The 24,778-nt window shown below is 35.6% G+C and overlaps 1 protein-coding gene across 5 annotated transcripts in view; it reads left to right on the top strand.

Moving 5' to 3' along the window:
- The window catches only part of DGKB (diacylglycerol kinase beta), a 335,778-nt gene that overhangs the window by 19,854 nt on the left and 291,146 nt on the right, over positions 1 to 24,778 (top strand). For all 5 annotated transcript variants that reach the window (XM_018075883.2, XM_018075886.2, XM_018075884.2 and 2 more), the window contains exon 2: positions 8,520 to 8,784. In XM_018075883.2, the coding sequence (XP_017931372.1) occupies positions 8,715 to 8,784 (70 nt within the window). In that variant the 5' untranslated portion in view covers positions 8,520 to 8,714. The remainder of the gene's footprint in view (positions 1 to 8,519; positions 8,785 to 24,778) is intronic.

Here is a 24,778-nt window from a genome sequence, read left to right on the forward strand (position 1 = left end):
GTACAGTAGTTGCTACGTACAGACTGAGCTGCATAAAGCAATTATAGGGTAAAAATATTGAAAACCATTGAAAGTTGAAATGTGACTTAAGCTTGTGCCTATTGATAACTAACAAGGTTTTTCTTCATAATTTCTCCTTAGTAATAGAAAGCTGGGCATAAGTCTGTAGGCAATTTTGCCATTTTCAGCTATAGGATGAATGAATTTTCAGGATCATTTGGAAGTTCTGCAGGCCAAATTTTAACTCCTTTAGTTATCAGTGTAAAACAACTTTTAAACATTTCTGTTTGAGACACCTTTGTTTCACTGACTAGACCTTCAGTTGGCTCAAAATAGTTATATAGGCATGTTCTGAATGTTATGTTGTAGGATTATAACGTTTGAAGCAAATAAAACAATTGAGAAGGACTTGAGCTTCTGACTTGCAATGCATCAAAAGCAGTGTGTGCATCCCAGTGCATCAGCTGAGAGACTAACAAAACCGACAGAACTGACTGCAGGCTGAAAGCAGAAAGGCTTCTTTAGGTGTGAAATACTGTAATAGATACAGCTTTGCAATTGGTTGTAATTAGTACTGCTGCTTTTCAAGTTAAGAATATAAATTCATGGGGGCGGTACATCTCTAATTAGTATTACCAGTGCTCTTATCTGCTACCTCTGTTCTGTGTGGGAGTGAAGTCCAGAAGATTGAATCATGTAATTATTCCACTTATAGAAGAACAAATGTTGTGTTACCCAGCTGCCATCCATTTTATTATACTTTTTTGTCATTGAAGAGGAATTCTTCAACAATTTAAATAGAGAAACAACAATGAATTGAGTTTCTTTTTGTGTTTGTGTATTTATTCTACTTTCCTCACTTTATCACCTTCTTTGATTTCTAGCTTTTCATTAGTTACCTTATTCTAATACAATTTTTATAATTCTAATATAATCTTTTTGATGTAAGGCTAAATAATATATTCAGAACAGACTAAGGATTTTTTTTCTTTCCTTGCTAGATGTATTTGTTTATTTATTTTGAAAGAAAACAAAAGAAAGTGTATCAAACATTGTTTTTATTTTGCTTTTTAAAACTATGGTAAAAATGAATTGCACAGAAAATGACTGATATTTTAAGCAGCAATGTTTATGGTTGAGAAGTAAATCCCGCTTGGTATCTCACTATCACTGAACTCTTTTGTAGTAATGCTAATGAATAAATATGAAACCATTTGTAGTTGTCTAGAAGGCTCCATGCTATCCCAGTGGACAGTGACATAGCGCCAGCTATTCATATCCCAGGTCTGCTATAATTTAATCAACTCCATGCAGCTCTCTCCCTAGGGGGAAAAAAGAAAAAAAAAAGGAAAAAAAAAATCCATCTAGTATAAAACAATCTAGAATGAACTTCTGCTATGAAATCCTTTAACCTGCCTGCTAACCTGATCTCTATTATCTGTAGTTTTCCTGTTGATTAAATCAGGTTCATATTTTCATAAGTTATTTAAAAGGAATTCCAGCACCTTGTTCCCAGTTTATTTTAAAAGTGCATAAAGCATTTGAATTAGGACAGCAGTGAACAAATCTTTTCCTCAAGCACTGTGGAACATTTTTGTCACAAGACTAAAGCACATCTCTTCAAAGGCTTATTTCTGAGCATGAAGTAGGAATTTCTGCCCCAGGAAATTAAGAATCATCAAAATTCTTCCCCCATTGTAAATTACACTTTTCAGCTTTGCTTTCCTCTAATATAATCACCCCTAGAGCACCTAAATATGGAGAGATTAATTAAGTCCAACAATTAAACAAAGAAATCCCGGTATCTTATTGCAAACAAAAGTTAATTGTTAGACAGAATTTACGGGTTGTCCCATGAGAGGGAAAAGAAAGAAAAGAGGAAGAACATGTGACAGAAAATAGTTAAAGAGCTTAACCTCCACTGATATGGGGCTCAGATACTTGTGGTGCTGGTTGTGGGGAGATCTATGTAGAGGTCACATTGAGGGATGCACTTCTGGAGTTGGTGTTCCTGGAGTAGGTGGTAGAGACATAATTTGGAAGTCAGAGTTTGTCCCTAAGATGTTTGTTGTAATGCTCTAGATTTTGTAGGAGTTTTGGTGGATATGTAGAAACAGAAATGGATGACATGAAAAGAATTGTTTGAGTGATTGATTAATCCTCTCATCAGAGTGATTTATCCAGTGGACAGCCTAATGTGCTCTGTTGCAGAGAACTTACTACAGATTACATAGCTATATACCTATCAAATCCAGTCCTTTCTGTCCCAGATTGCTTTGTTCTGTATATTAAAGAATATCAGTCATAAACCTTAGTGATCCAACCTTCTTTTAAGGCTTTTAATATTCAAATAGTATATTTTTTTAAATTCACAAATTTGAAAATACAGCTGTCTAGAAATCTTTCTGCCTGAACAGTTTATTTTCCACTTTTTGGTACTGTCACATTTTTTTTTCTCCCTTTTTTTTTTTTTTAACTCTCCACCAGTTTCAGTACAATGTGATCATTTAGTCATAAAAAAAGGGTACCAAATTTTAATGGCCCTGTGGGCAAATTTGCTTGTTTAGTCATCGTTGTAAAATAAAAAGGATGAGTAACTCCTCAAATTTCTTTTTTTGAGTATTTACTTTTTAAATCTGTTTTTGTAAACAGTTATTGAGAAGTTTTTAATGTTGGGGACAGCTCCATGACTCTCACTTGGTGGAGCTTTTTGAATTATGTACTATTTCTCTCATAAGCATAAATTAAATTCTGGTCAAAAAGGTGTCAGTTTATTTTTACTTTATTCAGTTATACTATTTAAAGCAAGAAAAAAGCCTTTATGAACTCATGATGCATCAGTACATCTATTTTGTGGTATTTCCTTGTCCCAGATTGATGTTCGGTTTTGTTTATTTCAATATTTCTTTCAGTGAAGAAATCACTGAGAAATTTGAGTGTAGTTCTTCTGACTTGGTAAGTAATTAGTGTAGCAACTTGGAAATAGCAAGCCTAGGAGTTGGAAAACTGAAGATCTGTCAGAAGTTGCTTTTAAAGAAATCATGTGATGAAGTTAAGGTACAGGAAGAGTGTCTTGGTTTTGGCTAGGATAGAGTTAGTTTTCTTCTCAGCAGCTGGTACAGTGCTGTGTTTTGGATTTAGTATGAGAATTGTGCTGATAATACACTGTTTAGTTGTTGCTAAGTAGTGCTTACCCTAAGTCAAGGACTCTTCAGTTTCCCATGCTCTGCCAGTGAGGAGCTGCAAAAGAAGCAGGGAAAGAGCATAGCCAGGGCAGCTGGCCAAAGGGATATTCCATACCATGGAATGTCATGCTCTCTTATAAACTGGGAGAAATTGGCTGATCACTGCTCAGGGATGAGCTGGCTAGGGGAGGCTGGTTGCTGCTAAGGTGAGCAATTGTATTGTGCATCACTTGTTTTTCTCCCCTCTCTCCTTTTGGTATCTCCCTTTTCATTATCATTATTGTTCTTAACAACTTTGTTTCAATTATTAAACTGGTCGTATCTCAGTCCATGAGGTTTACCTTTTTATTTTTCTTTCCTGAATTCTCCAGCCCATCGCACTGGGGCACAGGATAAGTGAGTGAGTGGCTGCATGCTACTTGCTTGCCAGCTGGGGCTAAACCATAACAGAGTAAAGCAAAAATTACAGTCAAAAGTGTATGCCTGTATTTTAAATGTAAGTAACTATATTCAGTGATGTTGCTGTCTTGCATTCTGAGCAGTTTTTATCGAAGCTCAGCTTTTGTTGCTAATATCTTTCACTGTCATAAGCTGTAGCATTAGTGAAATATTTTCTCAGATTCATTTTGCTTATCATGCCACGATGGGGCTTGTGTTGCATGTGTTCCAAGTGTTTACTGATATATTCCATATAAATAATTCAAGGAAGTGAATTTGAATAATTGCTTCTCTGAGGAATACAGTCCATATCTTTGTATTAAAATTTAAATAGCTGTTTTTACATGTCCCAGACTAGTACACCTGGGAATAGTCAGGAAAATAAGTGTCCTTTTGAGTTGTGCTGGTCACTCTTTTAAAGGGAGAGACTTTCAGCTTGATAAGCAAATTGTCACTGATCTCAGTGTATCAATGTTTATAGTTTATATTTCAGAATTATGTTAATTTACATCAGTAAACATCTTTTGCTAAATTGAAAAAAAATTGTACTATATGCTAAATATGGTGCAAAACAAGGGATATTGTTATGTAAAATACACAAATCATATAATAAAAAGCAGTGTTGTTTTGTTATGGACCCTCATTTTTTTTAATCCATGCCAGTCATCTAGCAGCAATTATAATTAATTACACTACTTCTGTATTTGAGAGTAAAAAACCCAGAATGGTGATTAGCAGATACTTTAGATTTCTTGCCCATCAAACTCTTCATTATTAAACTTTCAACTATGCAAATTTTGAGTATTTCTGTCATTACAGACATTGTTCTCTACGAAGTATAAAATGAATTGCAGGAACACCTACATATGTCTTGTATATCTGTACATAATGCCTGTATTTCCAAGAAATTAGAGATTACTAGCATGTTTTTGTGTGGAGAACAGAGAAAAGTGTTTCAGGCACATGTGGAAGCATGTGTTATCTGACATGTAAAAATTCTCCTTTGGAAAATGTGTGATGTCACCCACGCTGAAATCACAGGATCTGGCTAACGAAGTTCTTGAAAGGCATTATTGCTTCAGCCTCCATACCAATTAAGGTATAAAATATTCTGTGTTATTTATTCCTATTGTTTAGGCAAAAATCACTTATCAGGCCTGTTGTGGAAAACTGTAGTTTCCGTAGAAGGAAACTTGCTGTAACCCCAGCAGTGAGGATGGACCTCAGAAGAAGCTCTCCTACCTTTCAGGAGGAAACAGAGGGGGTTGGGTTGGTTGAGAAGCTGGATGTGTTTCCATGGGCCAAAGTTGGAAGCTGAAACTGCTGGTGGGACTGATGTAATTTTTTTTTCTCCATAGTCTCCAAAAACTCCTCTTTTCTTGCAGTGAGGACTGTACTGAGGTGGAATGAGATGATTTGAATGGTTAGGTTGGCATTTAGGGGATACGCCTCTATATTTTTTTCTCCACTGCATAATTCTTTCTCTTCTCTCTTCAGCCTGGCTTCTGCAGAGCAGCCGAGGATTTCAGTGGCATGGGGAATTCCAGGAAATCTGTTTGTTAGCATTGTTGGCTGAATGCTAAATAATTTGATTTGTATAGTTTTTTTAACAAAGCTTTGCTTCCTAGTTTGGGTATATGGTAGGAATCCTGACAGAACACTTAATAAACTCTCAAATCCTGAAAGGAAAATGTTATAAAAAGGAGACTGGAATTCTAAGACTTATTATAGTCAGTAGATAGAGGAGGAAGATTTTTTTTGTTTTTGTGATAAAATGAATAGTTTATTAATGCAGTGTTTCTAATTTCTCTTATTTGTAAGGTCTGCTTTGTGTCTGGTTGAGAGGACTGTGAATCTTGCCTAAGGGTAAGCTAGCAAAATGTATACATAGATCTGAGTTTTCCAGAATAGGTCAAACTCTTAGAGGATTGCTGAAAAGCTCCCTACCTGACATCGTATGTATTTTAGCTGTGTGCTGTATTGTGTTCTTCAGAGTAATTTATCTCTGCATGAACATGTCAAATCACTGTGTGTGTCTGTTTAGAGCTGCTGATCTTTATTTTGCCTGCCAGCAAGCACATTTGATTATTGTTGTAGTTAAACATTCTGTTTTTTCTATGTGATAGTATCATCCCTGTTATTGCTTTCCTCTTCATGTACTTATGTATAGGTTTCTTACTGCGTGACCTTCCCGGAGTACTTAAAGAGCAATAAAATAAAGTGTAAAGGAATGCATTTATGTTAAACACTACTGGAAAAAGTTATATAAATTAATATTTTTTTGTACAGAAGTTAGGGTATTTATATAGTATATAGGTGGTCTTCCATCGTTTACCTTAACAAATGGTAAACATCATGTAACACAAATAGGCATTGATGGCTTTTGTCCTCAGCACCTATATACTGTTCTTGATTTCTTATAAATACAATATTATCTATATAAAATGGAAAGATGTCTCTGTAAAAAGTTTAATTGTGAAAAACTAAAGGATGCAGGGATTTTTCCTTATTTAGGACTCTGCTTCAGCATAACTTAACAGGAAACTGAAAAAAGGAAGCCCCTATAGAGTTCCTTTTGCCAAGATCTTTCCCGTTATGTTTCTGTTTATTCCTGCATCACACACACTGAGGTGGTGTACAGGACCTGGCTGGAGGCCAAAGACCAGCTAGCCATCCCCAGAGAACTGCCTACCTCCCCATTCCTATTCTCAAATACACCTGGCAAATTAGCTCCACTACATCCCCCACAACCTTCCCTTTCAAAGGACAGAAATTGGATTTAGAGTTTTCCAATATAAAAATGTAGCCTTAAATTCTAGTTGTCATCTATTCCATGACAGCTGCTGTCTTACACACAAATTACATCTTTCCTCTGAGCTGCTATGCCCATACTAAATTTTTTGCTGTCATCTCATTCAGGTCACATACCTTTTCTTACAACAGTAGTTTTAGGCAGTAGAGCCTAGCTGTTGCAGATAATGAAGCTAATGTAGTTAAGGAAACAAATAGTAAAACTGGATGAAATTGTGGTAGAAAATTTTGGTTATATTAAATCAATCATGCAAATATGAAAAAGAATTCAGTAAAATCTAATCAGTTGTCAAGAATATAAGAAAAATATACCTATTTGAAGAAATAAAACTGTCTTCAATACAATCTAATCAATTGTCAGAAAAGAAACATCTCTAATTTGATTAAAATGGCCCTGTTGACCATAGTTATTTTTTCTTGTTATGAATATGAGGATTGAGGTTCACAATACAGAATGATAGCTTTTCTTACTGAATATCACTTTCAGCTTTTGTAGTAGCTGACCTTTTTCTGGTACTGATGTTGATTCACTGATGTTTGAGGGCTGATGTGCCTTGCACTTGGCCAACATTATCCCCATTAATGTTGCTTTTTTTCATCCCAATCTCCACGCTCCTGTTAGTTTTATTATTTGTTCAATCAGTGTTTCCACGTCTTCCAACATATCATTTATCCTCATTTGAGGAGATGAAGAGCATAGGAATCTCTTGTGGTACAAATTTTTAAAAAACAAAGCAATTGTTATTGTATATAGTTAGCCTTAGTTGCTCATGGTATAGTCCATGCATTCAAATCATTCATCAGGAAAGGCCTGAGAGCAATGAAAGCATGCTCTGGGACTAAGGCATCTTCCTGTGTGAGTTTCTTTGTCCAGGAATGATACTTATGTATGTAAGACAGAAAAAATAAAAGAATAAAGGTCTTGTCTGATTAGGTTATTCTGGGGGGAGGGGGTGTTATATATTTCTGTTCCTAGCTTTTTCCTTTCTGCCTCTTTATGACATCTTTGTGCTTTTTCTGTTCTTTTTTAGCTACCAATATCTTCCTCCTTAGCACTCTTTCCATTACTGTGTTAGTATCTTCTGGTCTGAATTTCTTCTTTGCTCTTTTTGTAATTTGACCCTTATAATTGATACATTGCTAGGCATATGAAGAGGTTCCATTTACAGTCTAAAATTAGCTTTCTAGTCTAAACTTGTCTTCTAGGCAACCTCTGTAATCAATAAAAGATAAATACCACAGGAAGGCAATTCATCACATTTCAAGATTATGTTGAAACTGGAGGGATTAATTGCTGTCTGGATCACCTGTCTCTGATGATTAAAGGGAGTGCCTGAGATGACAATCTCAAATGATGTATCTGACTTTCAGATGGCTAAAATTAGATGAAAAGTAGCCTACCTGTTGTTCCAGGAGTGGTGTTGCTAATGCATTGTTTTTGTAAGGTCTGTCCTACAGAGGTAGAAACTGCATGAAAGGGGGATGAGAAGACACCCACAGTTTGATTTATTTTTTTTTTCCTGAAGTACGAGCAGTTATACTAGAGTTTTCACTAGTAAACAGCAATGTTGTGATGTTCTAGAAATCAAACCCCTATTATTTTAGTAGAATAGTTAATTGTATAGCTCTCGTGTAAACTTCTCACCAAACTGCAGAACCTTTTTCATTTCATCGAGAGAAGCTTCAGAGCATTTCTGACAAGGCCACACGGTGCTGTAACACAACATAATGGGGTACAAACCCAGTTATAGCAATCCAATTTTAAAATCAAAAAGAACTCCAAGTTTACTGATAGGTATTATCTACTATTGTGGTGGTTGTTACTAAATCAGAAACGTCCCCACACAATGTGTCCAGATGCATTTCATCAGAAACAACATTGATAATTTTTGATTATCAATGCTGCACATAAGCATTTGCAATTAAAAAATAAATAAAATTTGGAAATACATGTAAAATTGTTTATGGACAAATACCATATGGAAGGATTTTGAGCAAAACTGTGTATTAGAAAGTATTTATCAGTGACAATTATTCCCATCATAAAACTGGTATTTATTGTTCTAATATTTGATCTTTTAACAGTGTTGTAACGTGCCACTGAACCAACGCATTTGGAACAGTCCGTAGCACCAAAATCTTCATCCATGTAGACTGATGCCATCTCTGCACACCCCAAACACTGTGAACTGAAGCTAAAAGTCTTTATGGAGTTTGTACCACCTGGGTCAAAGGGAATATTCTACTGATATATATATATCGAGGACCTTTACTGCCGATATGACGAGCCAGGAGAAGTGGGTTAACCTTAGCCCTGGAGAATTCTCTCAACTTCAAAAATATGCAGAATGTAAGTAATTTTTAAAATATTTTGATTTATGGCTAATTAAAAATTAGGAATATTTTGAATGCAGAATATAAAATTGTTATATTATTGATATTATTCACTGTCAAGTAAGAGGTTAAATTATAGTTTATGTTTATTTTTTTAATCCAAAAGGTATGTTCTTTAAAAGGAAAGAACAAAATCTGTTGGAATCTGTAACATTTTTTCTGCATGACATTTTTCCAGTATGATACCATGTCGACTGACTATGGGTTATGTGACTGTATTTGGAGAACATATTTTAAGGCTTTACCTTAATTTGCCTCAATTTGCCATAACAATTTGTAGGCCACTAGAGTGGGGTTTATAGTTGAAAAGAAGACTTGCTCAGTCATAGAGGAAGCATGGAGATTCCAAGAGAAACACATCTAGGTGTCCAATATGAAGATAATAAATGCTATAAACAATGTGAAGGAGTTGTCCTGTGAAAGAGCAAGAAACAAAAATCCCTCTAAGCTGAAGATCCAGTTCTTTAGTTGTTGCTCAGGCGAAACTTCTTTTCAGTTTCTTCAGGAACTTAAATGGCTCAGAATTATGTGCTTGGAGAGCAGGTACTGAACCTGAAAGACAAAATTAGGAGATGGTTCGGAAGCCTGATAAGAAATGAACTGAAAAAGTTGAAGAACATTTAGGCAGTTCTTCTGTATGACAAGTAATCTAAATTTATGTTTTTAAAAACAGAGGACATCTGATATGATTCATGAATGTTATTGATTTGTTACTAAGGGAAACATATGCTTATAAGGTAAAATGAATACGGGTGATTGCGTTTGGGTTTTTGTGCCTATGACATCACAGCATATACTTAATAGTATTTCAGTGTAGTCATCTAACAGAAAAATCATCAAATGATTATTAGAATTAATAATGGGATTATTATTGAATAGTACATTTCACTGGAATGTGATTGAGATTCATAATATTTTCTTGTTATCAAGTTAGACCATGAATTACAATTTATATAATGCAATGTCATTTAACAACAACAAAAAAAGAAATCAGGTAGAAATATTTAAATTATGCTTTCTTGAACAAGTATATTTGAGTCTCACAGTTTTCTACAGCAGTTGCTGTGCAGTTTGACGTATTCTATTTCTTAAAGAGTTTCCGCCCCATGTCACATTCTCATCTCAAACGATAAGCTATAGATTTGAAGGAAATTTGTATCATGTACTGCTTTAAATCCTTAATGATGTTACTGGGCAAAGAGCTATTTTGTTTCTCATTTCATAGTGAAATATAAAGCATTGTATTTAATCACTTAGGATTTTCTGTTTGAAAGAAGATCTTAAGAATCTGGTATGAATCTGAGAAGTGAAAATATCCATGCTTTTTAGTAGTTCTTTTATTTGTACGTTGCACAGAAACAATAAATAAAGGGAAACAAAGTCCAATTACATGGATTTTAGAAAGAATACATCCGAATTTTGTGCTGATGATCCACTGCTTTCAGAGACCATTGCAAAGAACACTTTGCATTTCACATTTTTGATATGAATAAGCTTGTTTGTTTTAAATTACATCACCGAAAAATAGTAACTATAATGGAGCAGGTTTGTTTTTTTTTTTTAATTACTTCTGAAAATATTTAATATTTCCAGGGAAAATATTTTAAAATTATTCTTCAATATTTTTTTCAATACCAGAATTAGAAGATTCATAATAGACAGAATAGTTATGTGGGCTTTTTTAATTTCCATTTATTCTTATAGTTTAAGCCTCCAGTGCTGCGTTTGCCAAAGTATTTGTTCTCTTCCATGCAGGGAATAAAGGCATTTAAGATATTCCTTTCCATTCTGCTTCCCTTTGCTCCTCCAAGACTGAACTTGCACACATAGTTCAGGGCTGTTGCTTTAGTAGAGCTGTTGATACCAGAATAAAGTATTTGGGGAAGTTGCCTGAATTTATGTTCAGGTTTGTGTGTGTAAATAAAGATATGTTGTCTTTCATACTTCCTCTGCTGTTCTGTAATAAAGGGGTGTTAGTTGTTTGAAAACGTGAAATGTGACACAAAGATGTGTATAAACAGTTCAATTTCTGAGGCAATTAGAAAAAAATTGTTAATCGTATATAAATTTTCATGTAAAATGCCAAGGGAATAAAACCTAGGTATAGACCTTATTTTGAATTTCTATGCTGTCCAATTTAATTTAGCTAAATGACTACAATGTCTTTAAATGTATGACTTAAGACTTTGAAATGCAATTTTAGAAAATAAATATTTAATTGTGTTTAATATATTTGAATTTGATACATTTTAATGTAACATGCAGAGATACACAATGTGACAGTAGATATCTTTACTCATTCTTAAATAATAATTAGATTATGGGGAATTTCATGAAGTTTGAATTTAGAATTTCTTTGATATTTCATTGTCTTTGTTGAACATATCGAGATAGTGAACAGAAGAAGCACCATATTTCGGTTGGTGACTTGGTAGAGTTTGATTTACTTAAGAAAATAAAAATAATAAAAAATCCCCAAACAACAAAAGCCCTCAAACAATTTCTTAAAAAAAGGCATTGCTCATTTCTCTCCAGTGTGGGATTTGAAGTACCAGTGGGTCTCCTTCAGAATGGAGGGCTGATACGTGTGTCAGAAGAGAACACTGTAGGGAGATTTGACTTTGTGGCAGTTGCCCACCAACAAGTGGTAGTGATGAGTCCCCAGCCTTGCCTCGTGCTAAGGAGTAGGTTTCACCAAAGGACTTTGGAATAAGTAGTGAATTCATAGTAAAGTGGTTTGTCTTCCACTCACCTGCTGATATGCAGGAGTGTCATTTGCTCTGGTGTAGAGACTTTACTTTGTAAATCTTACCTAAATTGCATTATTTTAACTATGGAAATTTTGAACAGATACACTGTCTTGAATTTAAAAATACAATGTTTATGAACTGTATTTTAATTTGAATCAGGCCTAATGTGAGTATTGGGACAAAGAGTATAGTCTACCAAAACTTGCCTACCTTGGATGTCAGTGCCTTCGATTATACTCTTAATGGCTGTTAGTCACAGTTCCCTTCGGAAGCTGAATTCCCTCAGCCTAAGCTGGCTACAGAGCGAGATAGAATTTTGCTTATGTGACAGCCCCAGCCTCTGCCCTGGGCATAAGCACACACCACCTTGCAGATCTGAAAGCCTTAGTTTGGATTCCGTATAGCTGATAACGCAGACTATTCTCCTGCATAGCAGACAGGGCATACTTGTAGGAGTGAGGGATTTAGGTTTGAGGGTTTTGAGATTAAATCTCGGTTTGAAAGCATATCCTTGATCTTTCCCCTATCTAGAAGCAATCCTGTCTCACTTCTACCTATTTTATGAAGAAGACTTGCTGCCAGGTTTTGCTGAAATCAGTCACACCTGCAAGTGTTACAGTTTCTGAGAACAGAGGAATGGGTCCACCCAGCTTCTAGGAGACGGTGACTCTTGTCTTTATGCTGAAACAGAACTCATGAGGCATCTAAATGAGCTACTTCTCTTCAGCATCAATTGACTTCAGTCATTTAAAGAAATTTTCAACTATATTAAGATACAGACTGCACAGATAATAAGCTAAAAGTACATCCAGAGTTGAGCTGTATGGGCACAACTGTAGCTGATTGAGTGTGGACATTATGTATCTGTCTTGGACTTAGAGGTCTGAATCCAGTTTTTTTTAGTCACCAGAGTAGGGGTTGGATCTTTCACTGTATAAAGCCCATTAATGAACTCATGTGGATTCTAGTGCTCTGAGAGGGACATGTACTTTCCACTTTCTGACTGAAAGACACTTGGCTCTAGTTCAGAGTAGTTCTGCTTTTAATTAATCTTCTCTTAGCTTGATGATAGCCTCTCTACTCTGGCAAGTACAGTTAAACAAGGCGCACTCCCTAGCTCTGTGTGCAGGTACTGTCCTTGGTATCACTTTGAGAAGTTCCTACCACATCTTTTTTGCCCTTTTTCTTCTTCACATATTTATAGTATGGTTTGCTGCTTTATCCAACTATATTGTTTGGTGAACACAAACCCTGAATGTAAAATTTCTTGTTTGAAATACATACCAGCTTTTCTCAATTTCCATAAATATAACTCAACAGCAAAGGAGAATCAGTTCTCCATCACTGTTCCTACTCATACAGTATTTCCCTCTAAGCAACACTCAGAACTTCACAGTAAATGAATATCTTTCAGTAAATTAATCCAAGAAATATCTGTATTTTGTCTTACAGAATTATTTTTGAGCTCAATTCAAGGCAATTTTATACTTCCAATTTAAGCCCTTTCTTCTTTTGCCTGCCATACTTAAATAATTGGGGGCTTCAGTGAATTTTTGGAACAGTTTAAATATTACTTAAAATTAAAGTATTTCTAGAGTTCAAAGAGCATATTACCTAATACTTGGCTCTTTGCAGTTAATATGCATATGTGTGGTTTTGGAAGAAAAATTATTTCCAGAGACAGTTCCTCTGTGTCCTTCTTGCCAGTCAAATTAAAAATGTCCTCTCTCCTCTTGTTTCAAAGAGGAAATAGTAAAAAAGATTTTACATTAGATCTTTGCTTAGTTTTAAATTGCCTCAGAAGAATTTGTGAAGAGTAGAACAACTGAGATTACTGGTGTACTTATTATAGAATACTGATAATAATGACAACAACAATAATGTAACCCACACCAAATGCTGAAGATTCTAGGAAAATATATGCACTCAAGAGAAGAAAATTCATATTTTTTTTTCTCCTTTAGATTTCATGATCAGTGCTAGCTGTGGGAAAGAAAGGTGAAAAGATGTAGGGATTTTTCTGCATATAAATGTCATGGCATAGGGTAAGGTATGTACAGGACTCTTCAGGTAGAGACAGTTTCTTCTAAATTATATAATACTAGTATATGTAAATCTTATGAGAAGCAGCTCAGGGTTCCAGGGTTGTTTAGCCTGGAGAAAAGGAGGCTCGGGGTAACATTAGTGCTCTCTACAACTTCCTGAAAGGAGGTTGTAGACAGGTGGAGGTTGGTCTCTTCTTCCAGGCAGGCAGCGACAGGAAGAGAGGACATGGCCTCAAGCTGTACCAAGGGAGGTTCAGGTTGGTACAGATTTTCTTTGTAGAAAGAGTTGTTAAACATTGGAACAGACTGCCCAAGAGGTAATGGAATCACCATCCCTGGAGGTGTTCAAGGACCGATTAAATGTGGCACTTAGTGCCATGGTCTAGTTGACAAGGTGATAATCGGTCAAAAGTGGCACTCGATGATATTGGAGAACTTTTCCAACCTAAATGGTTCTGTGATATGTTGTTCTGTACTACTCCCTACAGGAGCCTGAATTGTAAGGGCATTAGAGAGAAATAATATAAATAGTTTCATTGTGATTATTATCTGTATGGTAAATTGGATTAGTTTGGACAGGGTTTTTTTTAATCCCTTTTATTAAATGAATTTTGTATCTCCTTTTTATTAAATGAAGTTTTATGGCTGTTGGAGTCCAAATTATCTGTTAAGGGAAATTTAAAGGATCCTGCTCCAAAAGCAAGTGAGGAAATATTGAAGAGATTGGAAACAGTTAAATCAAGACTATTTAATGAGTCAGCTAGGCATTAAAAAGAAAAAAAAAAAAGAAGCTCTGCCGTTCCCTCAGTAGGCGGGGAAAAAGACCTCTGAGATCTGGCAGCATGTACACTCTGGGGAAATAGCTTGGTTTTGTGTTGTCCTTTCGAGTTTGTCAACAAAATGTGCCCTGAGGAAAAAGCCTGAAAAACCTTTTTGCAAAACTTTTGGCAACGATTTTTTCCCAGGCCAGTGGAGGAGGCCTTGGACAGTCTGTCACAGCCTGAAGATAGAAATAGATGCTGAGTGCTACTGAAGTGACTGTGAGAACAGAAACAGCATCAGCAGCTGCAGCGTCTTTTGATGTAGTATCAATAGCTACTGCAAGAACTAAACAGTGTAACAATTTTACAGGGGAACAGAAAAGAGGAAGTTGTGAAAAGATCACTGAAGAAAAATGGGAAGGTCAGCAGAAGTTTTGGTTCAAAATGAGGTTGCCAGAGACAATCTCTTGAGTAGTTTGATTCTGTGGTCCTCACAGATGGAAAATATTTTCTTTTACAAGGGGTATAAATGATAACCTGGGGGGAACTTCATAAATGTGGCAGTTGGTCAGCAGCAGCTATGGGCTATTACACAATCTCTCAGAGTGTCCCAGGCTTCTAGTGCCACATGGAATTGTGCTACTTTTAATGAGCGAATGGACCTCATCAAATACAGATTGCCAAAACCAGCTATTTTTGAGTGTATGGAAAGTGGAGAGAGAAAATTGATGGTGATTACTGAGAAGAATTTTATCCTAAGTATTGGATTTCAGGATTATGGTGTTTCTGCTCCTGTTAGTAAAGGTGGAGGAAATTAGGTTCTCAAAAAGTTTTGTCAGAATCTGTCAGACTGGCTGAAAGGTGGAATCTGCCTGTACAATATCCCATGCACTTGGGTGAACTTAACGGAGAAGGATACTGGGTCTAGTAAGAAAGCCACTCTTTGCATGCAAAATGGGGATGGAGTGGCCAGAAAAACAGACCAGTTGATAATTCATGGAGTCTGAATCCTGAAAGGTGGACTATGAACTATGCTTATTGATATAACACTGTACATTTTGTCTTCAGATATGTGACTTTAAATCCCTTGTGCACATTCCTGTGTTGTACCAATTTAGAGAAAATGGGATAGAAACATTATATGTGATATATTTAGGTTCTAGTCAGATTTACTTGGTCCAAAGGAAGGATGTTACATACAGTCTGCACTAATGAGGATATTAGAGCCAACTTTGACTTGTGTTAGACTGAAATCCAGGATAGAAAAGACACAAAGCTGTGAATTTGTTTTTCATTTAACCAGTCATAGTTGAGACTTGGCCTCTGAAGATCATATCATAGAGTAGATTGAGAGCTGGGCACCAATATCAGCTGCAGAAGTATTAATGGGTTTCTTTCCTTTCTTTAATGAGGGTTTCTGTGTTAGGTCTTGAAGAGGATTTAAGATACGGTGATGAACTGAGCATTTCTGAAGGAAAAAAGCTGATAAACACACAGTAATACAGTATGATCTGGAGCTCTGTGGTGGGCTTTCTAATGAGGTAAAATGCTTAGTGTTTCTGCCTTGATATGTGCCTTTCAGTGAATAGCAGTTGCCTTTTTACCCAAACAGAAGTGAGTCAATTCTCCAGCTAACCTGTCAAGGGTAAACAGTATCATATTGACTCTGTCCACAACTGTGAGTAAGGAGGAGCCTTTTACATGGGTCAGGTGGGATACTTGTGTATGCAGAACTTGTTTCCTGCTTCCATACTGAAAAAGGGCATCCAACTTGTTTAAGGTATAATAAACTATTTAGAGAAAGGAATGATGTAGAAGAGAGTTCTGAACTCCTTGCTTTGGTTAAAGGGTCTATGAAGTTATTCCTGAGTTACTTAAATACATTTGCCTTCGTCATGCAATAAAGTACTTTTTGTTCCTCTCAGGCTACTATATATTCTAATTTGATGCATTCTTTTAGGAACTGTTGAGTTTCACAGAACTGTATTTGAATTTTACATAGTAATGGCAAAAAGTAAAGTCACAAAGTGACTTTTGGAGTATCTTATTTATCTTATTACACTATTATGTTCATGTCTTAGTTAATTACAGGGATCCTCTCCTGTGTTCTGGCTGCAAGAAACTCTCTAGGTCAGCTGCAGGGAGACAAGTTTTAAGAGCAGAAAATAGTGAATTTATATTTGTTTGCTACTATCAGCTAGCAGAATTGGGACACACCTGCTGTTTATTAGATCCCTCAGAATCATAGAATTGTAAAGCTTGGAAAAGACCCTATTCCCCTACAGAGCAGAAGTTTCTTTCAGATTATCTGACTTGTTAAGGAGTTCTGATTTAAAGTGGTTATAGTCAACAAAATGCAAGACTACTGTTGCTGCTTTGTGCTGTTGACTGGAGACTGCTAACAAGAGGTCATATATAATAACATGAAGAGACTTAGTCTATTTTGTAAAAGCAGAGAATGCAGTAGGCCCTTAGAGTAAACTTGTAATTCAAAATTTTTGAAGATGTTGACAAATTGGTCCAGGGTCAGATCAGTTCGATGAAGCACTAGCTGTTTTTTAGCTTCAGTTTCTGTCCGAAAGAGCTGTTTCTAGTTCCTGAATATTTGATTGCCAGGGTCAAAAATATGATGGTTCAGAAAATTGTAACTTTTATTTAGGGGTAACAAAAGTATTATGAAGCAAATGGTGTCACTTGTGCTAGTGCTAACACACTTTATTTGTCCATTTTAGGAAAGCTAGTGGAAGTGTCAAAGTTTTCTACCTATTTAGATCTCTTATGAAAGAAACGTTAGAGGAACTGAAAAAGGAAAAAAAATTGATTCAACCTGTTCAGTAGTACCAAATTGCATTGATCCCAGAATCCAGAGAGAAAATACTGTTAAGAAAGGCTGTTATTACAAACCCATCATTTGAACATATAGAGGCACTGGAAATGCATGCTGTGTGATGAAGAAGATACTGTCTCATCATCAAGAGCATTTGGTGGCCTTACTACAAGATGACAATTTACCTGCAAGCATCTTGTACATCTGCTTCATCTGGGACAATGTGGAAGAGATGGCAATCACTGGAGAAGACTCTGAGATTTGCTCAGTCTTGCTGAGCAATGAAACACGGTAGTTCAATACAGTAGGGATGTTGAATTGGTTGTGTTGAGACTGGATAATGTTAGACCCTTATTTTCATATTATTATTTTCTAAATTATGTTACTAAGTTTTCAGTGTTTCTGCTGAGGGCGTAGTGGGTGTTTTTGTGCCTGGGAAAGATTAAGTTAGTCAGAGCTCTAGCACTGCCGATAGTATCAGGGCTTGTGTTAACTCTTATACATGTAGATAGATCCATAATAGAAGGAAATTATGATAAAGTCTCTGTGGGAAAAGTTAATAACTATGAATTTTCATTTTCAGGGAAAACATTGCAAGAAGGAAATTTTATAAAGAGTTCTTAAAAAGTCCAAAATAGAAACACTAGTTCACAGAATCACAGAATGGGTAAGGTTGGAAGGGACTATGGTGAGTCATTTGGTCCAACCTCCCTGCTCAAGCAGTGTCATCCCAGAGCACATTGCCTGGAATTGTATTCAGTTGGTTCTTGAATATCTTCAGTGAGGGTGACTCCACAACCTCTCTGGGCAATCTATTTCCATGTGTGGTCACCTGCACAATAAAGAAGCTCTTCCTCACATTTAGGTGGAACTTCCTAGTTAGATGCACGAGTTTCTGTCCATTGCCTCTTGTCCTATTGCTTGGTACCACTGAGAAGAGCCTGGCTTCATTCTCTTGATGCCTTCCCTTTAGATACTTATAGACATTGATGAGGTTCCCTGTCAGTCATCTTTTCTTGAGGCTGAACAGGCCCAGCTCCCTCAGCCTTTTCTCATAAGAGAGATGTTCTCAAGTTTCTGTGGCTGAGGAATTCATGGTGTGCATCAGCTGGTCTTTGAATTCTGAAAGGCAAGTGGTGTCATCTTACCTTGCTTTCTGTTTCCTAGGTCAAAAATAATGATTTCTTTCTAAAATTGAAACTGCACAGATACAAGTCATCAACACCTGGTATTGCATCATCAGCTGTTACTGGTGTTGAACATATATTGTGGCTATTAAAAATCTGACATATGATCATCAAATTACTGAATGTGTATTTATACACTGTAAAATGTATAAACATTGATTATGCCTTTGTTATATTTCCTGTGTTTCTATGTATCTTCCATATTTCATTTCAGTTATTGTTTAGTTGTTTCTATGGACATTTGCATGTAAATAGTAAGAAGCTTTTGTTTCTTAAGAGTTCATCTGTTCCTGTTGCTTATTCTTATTTGGGGGATAATTCAATTGGTTGCTGTGGAAATGAGCCTGATGTCACAAACAGAGAATTACAGTTCACCAAGCCTTGAAGAAACAAAATGAAGGGAGAATGGACTAATTGGGGAGCCATGTGACTGTAGCAGAATCTCAGCTCCCATTAAAAGCATGTATTTTTAGTCTTTCTGTTTCCATAGAAGAGCTGGAAAGTGTAATTCAAATGGTGACAATTCATGACTCATCAGACAAACTGAAAAAAAAAAAATACTTGTGAGAGAAAGGATGATCCAACTTCACTTTTATGGGATTTAAACTCAATAAACCAGTAGCCCATGGTAGGTCCTCTCAGCCCAGAAAAGCTTCATATGCCTAAAAAGAGAAGGGGAGAGCTGCTTGTCCAGCTCATCCACTGAAAAAATATACTTTGCTGTTAGTGTTACCGCTTATGCTGTTCTGCCTCTCCTGGCTTTTTAAAGAAAGAAGAGCCAAAGCTGCCTTCCTTGTTCCTCTTGAGGACAGAAAATATGTTGCTCTGTGTGCCTCAAATCAAGAATTGGAGGTGTCTGTTTGAAAAAGAGTGGGCTTAGGGCTGCCTGATAGTGTCAGAAGGCCTCCCTTCTTCTGACATTGGTTGGGGTTGAAGGGCTCTGGATTACATTCCTCTCTGTTGCTTTTTGCCAATTAAAAGAAGCAAAAATTTAAAATGTGCTCATAATTGCGTATGTTTTCATTGTGTTTTTAGGCCCTAAAAATACATTGCTTTTTGTGTGGCTCTGGGAGATTTTTAGTAGATGTTATGGAGTGTCACCACATAGTTTTGTTGGCTGCATTGCAAAATTGAATGCCTTTTTGAGGACATTACTGATTGCTAAAGTTGTCTTTGGAACTGTCAGATTTTGTGTAGATCATAATTTTATTAAAACCAGTACAGAATATGTAGAAAAGAACTTGTGATTAAATTCCAATATAACCATTTTCTGAAAATACAAATTCTTGATTTTATTTTAAACATAAAAAGTTACAAATAATTTGTGTTATTGCAGGTGACCCTGCCTTGGCAAGGGGGTTAGACTAGATGATCTCCAGAGATCCCTTCCACCCTAACAATTCTGTGATTCTGTTATTGAGATACTCAAATTAATTGTAGCAGTCATGATAGTGATAATGAGTTTGTTTTGAAGAATGTATTTCCTAGAATTAACTGGACCAGTAATAAATGCTTTCATTCATGAAGACATACGGAATAGCTTTAAGATGCTTTGTTAACTGTTGTTTCTTTGTTGTTGGTTTTACCTTTGCTTGTTGGTTTTTTTGGGGAGGGGGTTATTTTGTGTTTTTTTTTTTTTTTTTTTTTTTTTTTTTTTTAAAATAGAGGGCCATTTCTACTTTTAATATGATATTTGTTTGAAATTCACTACAGAGATGGGACAGACTCCAGCATCCTCACCTGTATCAAAATAAAGACCTTGGCAATCATTAGAGACATGACTTCTTTGGAAGAAAGCATACACTGTATATTGTTTAAGAGCCTGTATATTGTAGCAGTCAAAATACATGGAAGGGAACAGTGAAGATTTTAGATGTTTATGAGAGGAGGATGGGAAGATGGTTTATATACTAAGTATATGTCTGAGTTCTTTAATGAGCAGAGGCACCTCAGTACTTACTAAGCTTAAAGAGTTTGAGAAATTACTGAAATTGTACTAGAGATGATGAAAGCAGATTGAAGAGATGCAAAGAAAAGGAGTGAGTGACAAGATAAGTATGTTACTCTAGCTTTGAACTAAGGTTACAATTTTAGCAGCACAAATATAGGAGAGTCAGAGTTCCTGGGTAAAAAAATATGAAAGTCCTGAAAGGGAAAAAATATTAAAATAAGTGAAAACTAAGATAAAGCAAAAAAATTGGCTTCAAATGAAGGTGGAGCCTACCAACTCTTGTTAGACCAAAATTCATGAATCTGTGCTATTTTTACAACCCCTAGGTAGTGCTGTGAGTGATTTAAGGAAACTGAGATGAACAAATTTTAGAAATAGGTTATTAAGGCAAAATCTAAGTTGGCTTTTAGAGAACCAGAACCGCAGACAGGAGCCAAAATAGAACTCAGTATCTAAAGCTTAATTTTTGGAAATTCTGATTTGACATTTGGTGTTTGGTTATGAAAAATAATAATTAAAAGTAATTGTGAGACTGATAGAATGACTGTAGCTGAAGGGAGTTCTCATAGGGGCTAGCCAAATTTTATCATGTAGCAAGGATTTAAATTACTTCATGCTATTTTGTCTTCTGTAGAGAGCCCTCTAGAAGTTTTTCTATGAATTCATTATTATTAAAATCTGTGAAGATGTACACAAGCACTATTATTTTTGATTCTAAAGAGTCCCTTCCAACATAGCATATTCTGTGATTCTATGATACTTATTTTGCAAATTTTGTGTTAGGATGAATCAAAACATATGCTCAAACTGGAATTTGAAAAAAGCCACTTACCGTCCCTTTGGAGGTGCTCTTATTCTAGAATAAATCAGAAATGGTTATTCATTCAGAATTGTTTTAGCAGATAAGAAGACGGTTAATTAAGAATTAAATAATACTTAGAGTATAGATGCATTTCATGTTTTAAGTATAGAACCATATTTTCATATTTTCAGACACAATGAACCTTGTCACATTGCTTGTCAAGTCCAAGCTCATTGTTTTATCTGTGGTCTAACGTGATACCTTCAAAGAAGACCATGCTGTCTCCAAACAGTATATGACAATATGCTGCAAATTTAAATGATCCATACTTTAAGAGAATTCTAGGATTTTTTGGGATTCAGAGAAAGAATGTTAATTACGTTGTCCCAAATGGTACAAAAGCACGTTCTGAAGTATTTCCCAGTGCAACTCTGTATTTAAATAAAAGCAAGTGCTGAAGTTTTTCTGGATTAGGTTTCAAGATGGAAGTGCCAGAGTTAACACTTTCTTCTAATGGTGTTCTAGAGATGTAATGACTGACTATGTATGAGGACTACTAAACTGCTCTTCAAATTACAAACTCTTCCAAACAGACTCTACTCTTAAAATACTTTGCAGTTCTGTGTAAACATTGGAGCTTAAAGTTATCCAGTCTCATATTTTTAAAAGTAACCTGGGTAAACCTAAGTTTACTTTGAATTTCATAGTTTTCCTACCATTAATGTATTTCAGAAGAACTTGAGTTCCTTTCCAACACCCATCCCTTTTTTGTTTTTTAATCTCTCTTTTTGTTATCTGTCCACAAAACCTATGTAGCATCTTTGGCTAGCTACACACTCTCCTCTCTCAACCCCCTAAAAAAACAAGGGAAAAACACTCAAACAAATCCAGTCATCTCTACAGCTTAGTATCCTGTCCCTGGGAGGCACACATCTAAAAGTTTTCGAAGGGTTCCAGGCACAAATATGTCGATCTTTGTTCAGGGTCTTTCTCGACAGAAAAAGCAATACTAAATTTTGCATAATTATGCACAAAGGATTATAACCACATCTTCATTTAGTTCTGTTAGTGGAAACTAGCAATATGGTCTGCACTATAGAAAGTCTTTGGGTTGAAACTGAGTCAGGCCTCATTGTGTTGTGTTCTATCTAATGAATAAAGCTGCAGAAACTGCTCTATATAACTTGGGTTAATGAATAAGGAATATATTATGTCATATAAAACTTGCCAGTTGATATGTACTTCAGGTTTTATCCTGAAAGATGTTATTTAAGATAAGAAATGACATAATTTTCTTGGATAGGAATGTCCACCTAATATGTTATATGTACAGAAAGTTATTCTATCCCATACAGAAAGAATTTGTCATGTCCTGGTTTTCCCCTCAGGAGTTATGACACCCAGGGATATGCAAAAGCTCTTTCCATACTAGTTTGCTCTTCATGCTGGCAGTGATAGAAAAGTTGTGTTCTCTTGCTACTGGCTGCTACACATATAGTGCCAAAGAGTAGTGTGTGTAGTGTTCAGAGGTGATGATTAAGGTAAACTTTTAGAGTTTTTAATTGTGATTAGTCCTGTATATAGCAGGAGGTGAGTTTTTGTAAGTTTTTCTCTTATTCAGACCACTAATACGTCACTATGAACACTATGTCACTCATAGCATTCTAGGGTTTTTTTTAGACCAAGATTCTTACAGACCTCATACTCTTACCACTATCTTTCAAAAATAAAGAATGATAATAAGAAAAAAAACCCAACACATACCGCAGTTGTCAAATAGTTTTAGCTTGGAAGAGTTCATAATCTGCTTTTTTTTAAAGATTGTGAAGCATCTCTGGGGATTTAATTTCTGCATTGTTTTACTAAATGCCTGTTTTTATCAGTTCAGTTTTTTTTTTCATAAGCACTGTCTCAGTGCCCTGTTCTGTTTTTCAAAGTGAATTCTACATTTTTTTTTCTCCTTTTGTGAAAGGGATGAAAATGCTTCCCATTTCTCCCACCTGTTCAGTTATTACAAACCAATAATAATTACCGTGCAAAATTGAAACAGATGGAAGAAATGGGAAACATTTTCATCCCTTTCACAAAAGGAGAACAAAGTCCTTTATCATTGCAGATTTTTATTATTTTCACTATATATTTTTTCGTAATCAGTTTTTAGTGTTAATAGTTACACAGAATATCAGTTTTGTCCTAATCTTTCATGAAAGAACACTTCACTAGGAGACATTCCCACTTTTATTGATACAAACTTTCAATTTAGTGTAAGTAATAGTCTTCCATATAATTCTGAAAAAAAAAATTTCTTTGCATAGATATTCTGGAGTTGTTTTCTCCCCCATTTTACATATTTAGTCTTAGATAAAAGTCTAGCAGCTTATGCTGCATAATTTCAGTGACTGATGGAGCTTTGTAAAAGTTGCCAAAAGTTAGCCAGCCCTTGCCAAATGACCATAAGTAGATAGCTTTGGAGGTTGCAGATCTGAGATTTTTCAAACTTTTTTGGTTTGCATCCAGTTGCATTTTGAGATTTTATGCAGTAACGCTGTTGAATTAGTAATTCGAATAGTCATTTTAGGGGAATGTTCTGCTATGTTCCCACTTGCAGGTCTGGAAATTCAAATGGTGTCTTAAAACTTCCAAGCAGTCTTTAGCATCTGCTTTCGGAGTCCTGAAAAAACTGAGAAAATCAAAAATTATGTTTTGTTTTAGGAGTGTTAATTTGCACTGTTTTCTATGAAATTAATTCTATGCATCACTCTTTTTTATGAAATTAATTCATTATCAGCATTTCTTCTGAAAAGACTACTCCATTTCATTTTATCAGGTTTTTTATCTATTTTTAACCATAGTCAGAACATAATAGATTTTTAAGATTACATTAATCCTTTGTCTTAAAAAATTATGCAGATCAAGTATAAACACAGAGAGAGTGAAGGAGGCAGATAAGATCTTTTTTTAGAAGTTATTTCGATTAAATGATTGCAAGTATGTAGCCATCAGAAATAAAAGATAAGTAGTTAGCAGGCACAGGTGAAAAAAGCAGTAGCTTTTTTCAGAGAATTTTGGATTAAATAAAAATAAAGAAGAAAGAAAGCTTAATGGGTAAGCAAGCATGAAATGATCAAGGGTTTATGTGAGGATTGGAATAAAGAGAGAAACCACAGCACTGGGAAGAAGCTGAGGTGAGAATAAGTAAGCATACAGTATTCCTCCAGTGAAGGATTCCATTGTGTTTTCAGAAAGATTGGGATGTTAAAATTAAATATTAAAAATATATTTTGTTTTCTATATTTAATTTATCTTCTTTTTAACAATTTGAATCAATTCTTATCTTTGTAAAGTGCTGAATGTCTTCACAGGACACACAGTCTGAATGAGAAGCCTTCATTCTAATTTTCCAGCTTTTATGTGATTACAGTTAACTCCATATGATGCACATTGTTGTATTAGTGACTGAAGTTTCCAGGGAATTACCTGAATTCTGATAGCAGGAAAATGGTGTGTTTTCTGTGTGCATTGTGAGTCCAGCACCGGTAGCTATCTTGTTTTGTTGAGCTTTTGGGAAGCTCTGGCAGCCTGCAGGCTGTCTTTCTGAGTTGTGCTCTCAGCAGTAGTCAGCAACTG

Source organism: Manacus vitellinus, unplaced genomic scaffold (assembly GCF_001715985.3).
Source record: "Manacus vitellinus isolate BGI_N305 unplaced genomic scaffold, ASM171598v3 scaffold_3_pilon, whole genome shotgun sequence".
Classification (NCBI taxonomy): domain Eukaryota; kingdom Metazoa; phylum Chordata; class Aves; order Passeriformes; family Pipridae; genus Manacus; species Manacus vitellinus.